Source organism: Delphinus delphis, chromosome 1, assembly GCF_949987515.2.
Source record: "Delphinus delphis chromosome 1, mDelDel1.2, whole genome shotgun sequence".
Lineage (NCBI taxonomy): Eukaryota > Metazoa > Chordata > Mammalia > Artiodactyla > Delphinidae > Delphinus > Delphinus delphis.
This window is the reverse complement of record NC_082683.1, coordinates 43,809,302-43,815,083: the sequence shown is the minus strand read 5'-3', so window position 1 is coordinate 43,815,083 and position 5,782 is coordinate 43,809,302. Positions and strand designations below refer to the sequence as shown.

The window sequence follows — 5,782 nt, the reverse complement described above, 5'->3', positions numbered from 1 at the left end:
CATTCTTTAACTGACCTGAGCTTTCTGCGCCTACGCCTGGCCAGACTCAGAAGTCACTAAGCCACGGGCATGGACACATACCAATAACACTGTTGACTTGCTGCTAAATACTAATGTGCCCCAAAGTTGTGCTCATTTCCTGAAAGGGAGAGTAACACAGAAGAGCCCAAGTCTTCCAATCAGCAGCAACCGCATGAGCAGCATCTATCTACTCAGGAAAGTAACCTGAACTTCTTCTTTCTCATCTGTTAAATAGGGAGGATAAAACTCAACTATCACAGAGGATTGTTGTGAATGAGACAAAACTTGGAGAGGTGCCCAGTGTAGAACTGGACCTCAACAGGCACTATTCCCCACCCACCCTCCTCCCATTAGCCTAAGCTAGTATCTGGTAACAGCATGTTCCAACGCACGGAACTCAGGTCAGGAAAGTCAGACAGCCTTTTGAATCATGCAAAAGAGTGAATGAGAGAAAATACTGTGTAGTTGCAGGACTGCAGAAGGAAGCAGATTACAAATTCCTCTTATCCAGTCACCAGTGAGCAATAGTTTGAAATATGGTTTACAATAAGAATAAGCCTCATCTGATTCCAAACAAAGGTATACAGCATTCCAGTTGAGAGTCTGGCCAGCTAACAGCACAAAGATCTAGTCCTAAAATAAGCTACTAATTCAGAAAGGAATTTATTTCTTTGAAAAACTGAAACAGATGAATGCTAAAACATGTTTTGTTAGTTGTCAATAATAAGGTGAGGAAGGACTTCATACTCTATTCCACAGAGTGGGTTTGCAGAGGACACAAACCAAAGCTTCTGATAGTTTATACTGTGGTTGAGGCTGGTTCTCAGAGAAGCTCACTATTTTCCTCATCTCCATATTAGGTAAGAGCACCTCTTCACACGTCTGGCACAGCCCTTCCTTTTCCTCTCAGTTTTGGTCACAGTCATAACTCAAATTAAAAATTAAAAATTTGAGGGATTGAGGGATTGAGATTTATAATCCCCATATAATCTTTCATCTGAACACTCTATTCTCAGTCCTAACTCGGACCATGCCCCACCAGCACACCCAATCACATACAATGTTACGCTTACTCAGTCTAACGTGTAACGCTGGAGGAAGGAAGGTCAAAGGTAGACTATCGAAAATCATAAAAATATATTTCTCTTCCCTCCACCCAACGAGTGGAAGGTACTCTGGTATCTATTAAAAATAATTTTTTTCCTCCCCTCCAACAGAAGTTCTGCCTTCCAAACAATACATTTATATGTGTATGTTTCCTATAACTTTTTCATGTACTTCTTTTCCAGTGGCTTCATATAACCAGGAATAACAGCTTAGGAGATTCTTTCAAACATGAAATTTAATAATAAATATCAAAGTTTCCCCGTAAGTCTTTCTTTTTCCTTTCCTCTGACAAACACTCAGAGTTAAGAAATTGGTCGGGGCTAGAGAAAAGTAACTGGCATAGCTGTTCCAACACAAGCTCACAGGTCTTCACACAGAGTCCAGGGCTTGATTTTTCAAAACTGCTGAAAGGGTATTCCCAGAATGATTCCAACTTGATTTGGGATCATGGCTATCATACAAACCCAACCTTCTTATAAGTTACAGAAAGTCAACCAAAAGAAAAAAAAAAAAAGGCCAAGAAGGCAGTCAACTCACAAACTCCAATGACAACTTGTTTCATTTCAATTCAACATTCAATTGGTGACAGAGCAGAAGACCTGACACTGAGCAACAGAGCACCTCTGAAGCCCCTGAGGATAAGAAGGGCATTCAGCAGAGAGGGGGTCTCTGATAATTCATGAAATGCATTCTGAAGTCATCTAGAAGGGAGGCTGCAATGTGCTGTGCTTGGGGGTCTGCCTCACTGTGCTTCTGGATGTCACACAAAAGCTGCAGTCCTTCTTCTTCGACTAACATTTTGCAGTATTTGCTGGCTGAAAGAAAATCAAGCGAAGAAACCTGACGGACAAGTTGGCATCTTAAATATTCCCAAATTACCACATTCACCATTTTGAAGAAAGAGTACAAAGTTTTAAGCCCTTTGACACAGGAATTAACAGATAAACTGTGTCAATTTAGAAGAAATATGCCAGGTAATGCTTGGCTTGTGTAATGAGATAATGGATGATTATTTTATTATGTTTACTTCTGGACAACTCTAGGCTTCAAATGTCTCTAATCCTAGCTAAAAGGATAAGAACATCTTTTATTACAAAAATGATACAAATTTCAGGTTCAGGCAATATGTTGAGCTAGACAACCTAAAAACACCAGAGCTGGATACAGTATAATTGAAAAAATTTTTTAATTCATAGTTGAGTGCACAAAGGAAAGGAATTGTCCAGGAGTCCGACACAAAGAGCAAAAAGCACCTAAAGCTCGTGTAACCTAACCTGTAACTATCGTCGGGCAGAAAGGGACCGTCAGTTTCGGTAATCTAGGAATTTAGATTTTAACTTAGGAAGTCAGAAGCAAAATCAATGCATAAAGCTGGCCCCTCAAAGGGCAAGACAACGGATAAGACAATGAAACATCTGCATTTAGCCTGACTCCTGGGAGAAGTCTTTCCTGAGAATTTATAACCAGTCCCAAGTTGGTATAGGGTTTGAATTTATATTACCCTAAATGTTCTGGGAACCCTTGAGCTGAGAAATTAATATAAGAATTAGTCCAATCCCAGGGAAACCTCTAGAACACTTGACAGAAGCAAATACAAAGCTGTACTGAAGGGACATGTGCACAACTCAGTCTGAAGGGATTCTCTTAATCAGTCCAAGAGTCTATTAGACACAGAAACAATGATCCAAAAACACATCTAAGGCAATTACCAAGAATGCAGTAAAAAGAAACAAAGACATGGAAACATTTGTTTTTAAATGGTAGGACAGATTCAGAGAAGGTATAAGATACTGCTGATAGATGTTACAAGAAAGGAATAGAGAGAATAGGTGGAGGGTAATATTTTAAAAGAAAATGGCTGAAAATTTTCATCAACTTTGTAAGGTATAATCATGACCCGAAACCCAGAGGCCATATAACAAAATATTGACTTGTAAAAACAATGAATAAAATCAAGACAATAAACTGGGAAAAAGTATTTGCAAGAGTTCCTTCAAATTAAAAAGAAAAAGACCAAAAATCAGTAAACAAAAAGTGAGCAATGGAAATCAACAGACAATTCAAATATAAGACAGTTCACCTTACTCAAAATAAACATCATCTGAGACTCTCTTTCACCTTAGATTGACAAAGATCAAAAAATTCAACTACGGCTTCCCTGGTGGCACAGTGGTTGAGAGTCCGCCTGCCGATGCAAGGGACATGGGTTCGTGCCCCCCGGTCCAGGAGGATCCCGCGTGCCGCGGAGCGGCTGGGCCCATGAGCCATGGCCACTGGGCCTGCGCATCCGGAGCCTGTGCTCCTCAATGGGAGAGGCCACAGCAGTGAGAGGCCCGCGTATCGCAAAAAAAAAAAAAAAATTCAACTAGGGCTTCCCTGGTGGCGCAGTGGTTGAGGGTCCGCCTGCCGATGCAGGGGACACGGGTTCGTGCCCCGGTCCGGGAAGATCCCACATGCCGCGGAGTGTCTAGGCCCGTGAGCCATGGCCACTGAGCCTGCGCATCCGGAGCCTGTGCTCCGCAACGGTAGAGGCCGCAACAGTGAGAAGCCCGTGTATCCCCCCCCAAAAAAAATTCAACTAAACCTTTTTGCAAGAATAAAAGTAAACTGGAAGCTCCAATATATTACTGATGGGAATGCAAACTGGTAATCAATTATCTGGATGACAGTTTAGCAATACCTACCAAAACAAGCATTCATAACATTTCGACTCAGTAATTCTAAAAGTATTCTGCAGATTATGCTTGCAAAGTGATGTCTTTTCTTTTAACAAATGGTATGCACTACGCTTGTACTAATACTGTGCTATGTACAAATGCTCGTACTATGAGCCAAGCAATGCTTAAATGCTTTGCAAATGTTACCTCATTTAATTCTCATAACAGCCCTATGAAATAGGTACTTTAATCCCCATTTTACAGATGAGGAAACTGGAGCACAGAGGGGTTCAGTAACTTGCTCAAGCTCCCACAGCTAGTAAATGGGAGAAAAGTACAAATAGTCTGATTCTGGGGTCTGTCCTCTTAATTAGCACACATGTTCATCTTTCCTAAATATATAGTATGTGTGTGAGTGAGAGTGAGAGAGAGAATGTCATTATTCATTGAACCAGTGTTTGTATTGTAATAGAAAAGACTGGAAACAATGTTAAATAAATTGTTACATCATATAGCAAAGAAATACAGAGCAATCTAATCAATAGTGGTGATCTGGAGTCAGATCACTAGGTTAGAACCCTATCTCTGCCGGTGCAGGCTACTTTAACTTTGGGCAAGTTACTTAACTTCTCTATGCCTCGTTTTCTCATCTGTAACAATAAATACAATAAAATGCTACCTGTTCTACCTGTTGTGAAGATTAAATAAGTTACACATAAATAGCTTACAACACTGCTTGGCACACAGTAAATATAAATACTCAACTAAATTGTAGTTGTTGTTACAGTTACTACTGTTGTAATTGAATATACTAGAGTCTGTTTCAGTGCCATTCAAACTGATTGATCTGCCTCCATCTATTCATATGCCAGTACCATTTAAAGAGAAGTGTTAGAGACTTCTCTGGTGGTCCAGTGGTTAGGACCCCACGCTTCCACTGCAAGGGGTGCCAGGGTTTGATCCCTGGTCTGGGAATTAAGATTCTGCATGTGGGCTTCCCTGGTGGCGCAGTGGTTGAGAGTCTGCCTGCCGACGCAGGGGACACGGGTTCGTGCCCCGGTCCGGGAGGATCCCACGTGCCGCGGAGCGGCTGGGCCCGTGAGCCATGGCCGCTGAGCCTGCGTGTCTGGAGCCTGTGCTCCGCAACGGGAGAGACCACAACAGTGAGAGGCCCACATACCGCCAAAAAAAAAAAAAAAAAAAAAAAAAAAGATTCTGCATGCCACAGGCACAGCCAAACATAAATAAATAAATAAAGAGAAGTATTAGGGTAAGCTCCTAAAAACCATTTTTCTCAGTCAGTTCTTTCCTGTTTATCCTGCCACATTAACTTTAAAATAATTTGCAGATTCCTCAACTCTTACTCATTCACTTGAATTGTATTATATCCGTGAATTGAAAAGAACTGAGTATAGTATGTCTCACAATTATTTCAGGCTTTTAAATTATTTCCTATAGTTTTTTTTGCATATAGGCCTCAATACTTGTTAAAGCCATTCTGAGATAGCTTATGCTTTTGATAGTTAAAACTTTAATTCTAAAAGTTATATCTTAGGTATTTTAGTATAAAATTATAGCCTATATTTCTTTTATAATAAAAGCAAAAATTTTAATAATAATGCTTAACAAAGAATAAAAGCCAAGGGACTTCCCTGGTGGTGCAGTGGATAAGACTCCACGCTCCCAATGCAGGGGGCCTGGGTTCAACCCCTGGTCAGGGAACTAGATCCCACATGCATGCCACAACTAAGGAGCTGGCAAGGCACAACTAAGGAGCCCTGGAGCCACAACTAAAGAGCCCACCTGCCACAACTAAGGATCCCATGTGCTGCAACTAAGGAGCCCACAAGCCACAACTAAGACCTGGCGCAACCAAATAAATAAATAAATATTAAAAAAAAAAAAAGAATAAAAGCCAAGAATTCCCAAGGGGAATTTAAAACAGCAAAACATGGAAAAACATTTAAGCTGCCTGGGACCAACTCCTGACATCTGGC

General features: G+C 40.9%; 1 protein-coding gene across 1 annotated transcript in view; it reads right to left on the bottom strand.

The window, feature by feature from the left end:
* Positions 1-1,733: 1,733 nt before the first annotated feature.
* Positions 1,734-5,782, bottom strand: part of ZYG11A (zyg-11 family member A, cell cycle regulator) — a 58,223-nt gene continuing 54,174 nt past the window's right edge. The window contains exon 14 of the mRNA XM_060005187.1: positions 1,734-1,943. Coding sequence (XP_059861170.1) covers positions 1,780-1,943 — 164 coding nt within the window. The 3' untranslated portion in view covers positions 1,734-1,779. The remainder of the gene's footprint in view (positions 1,944-5,782) is intronic.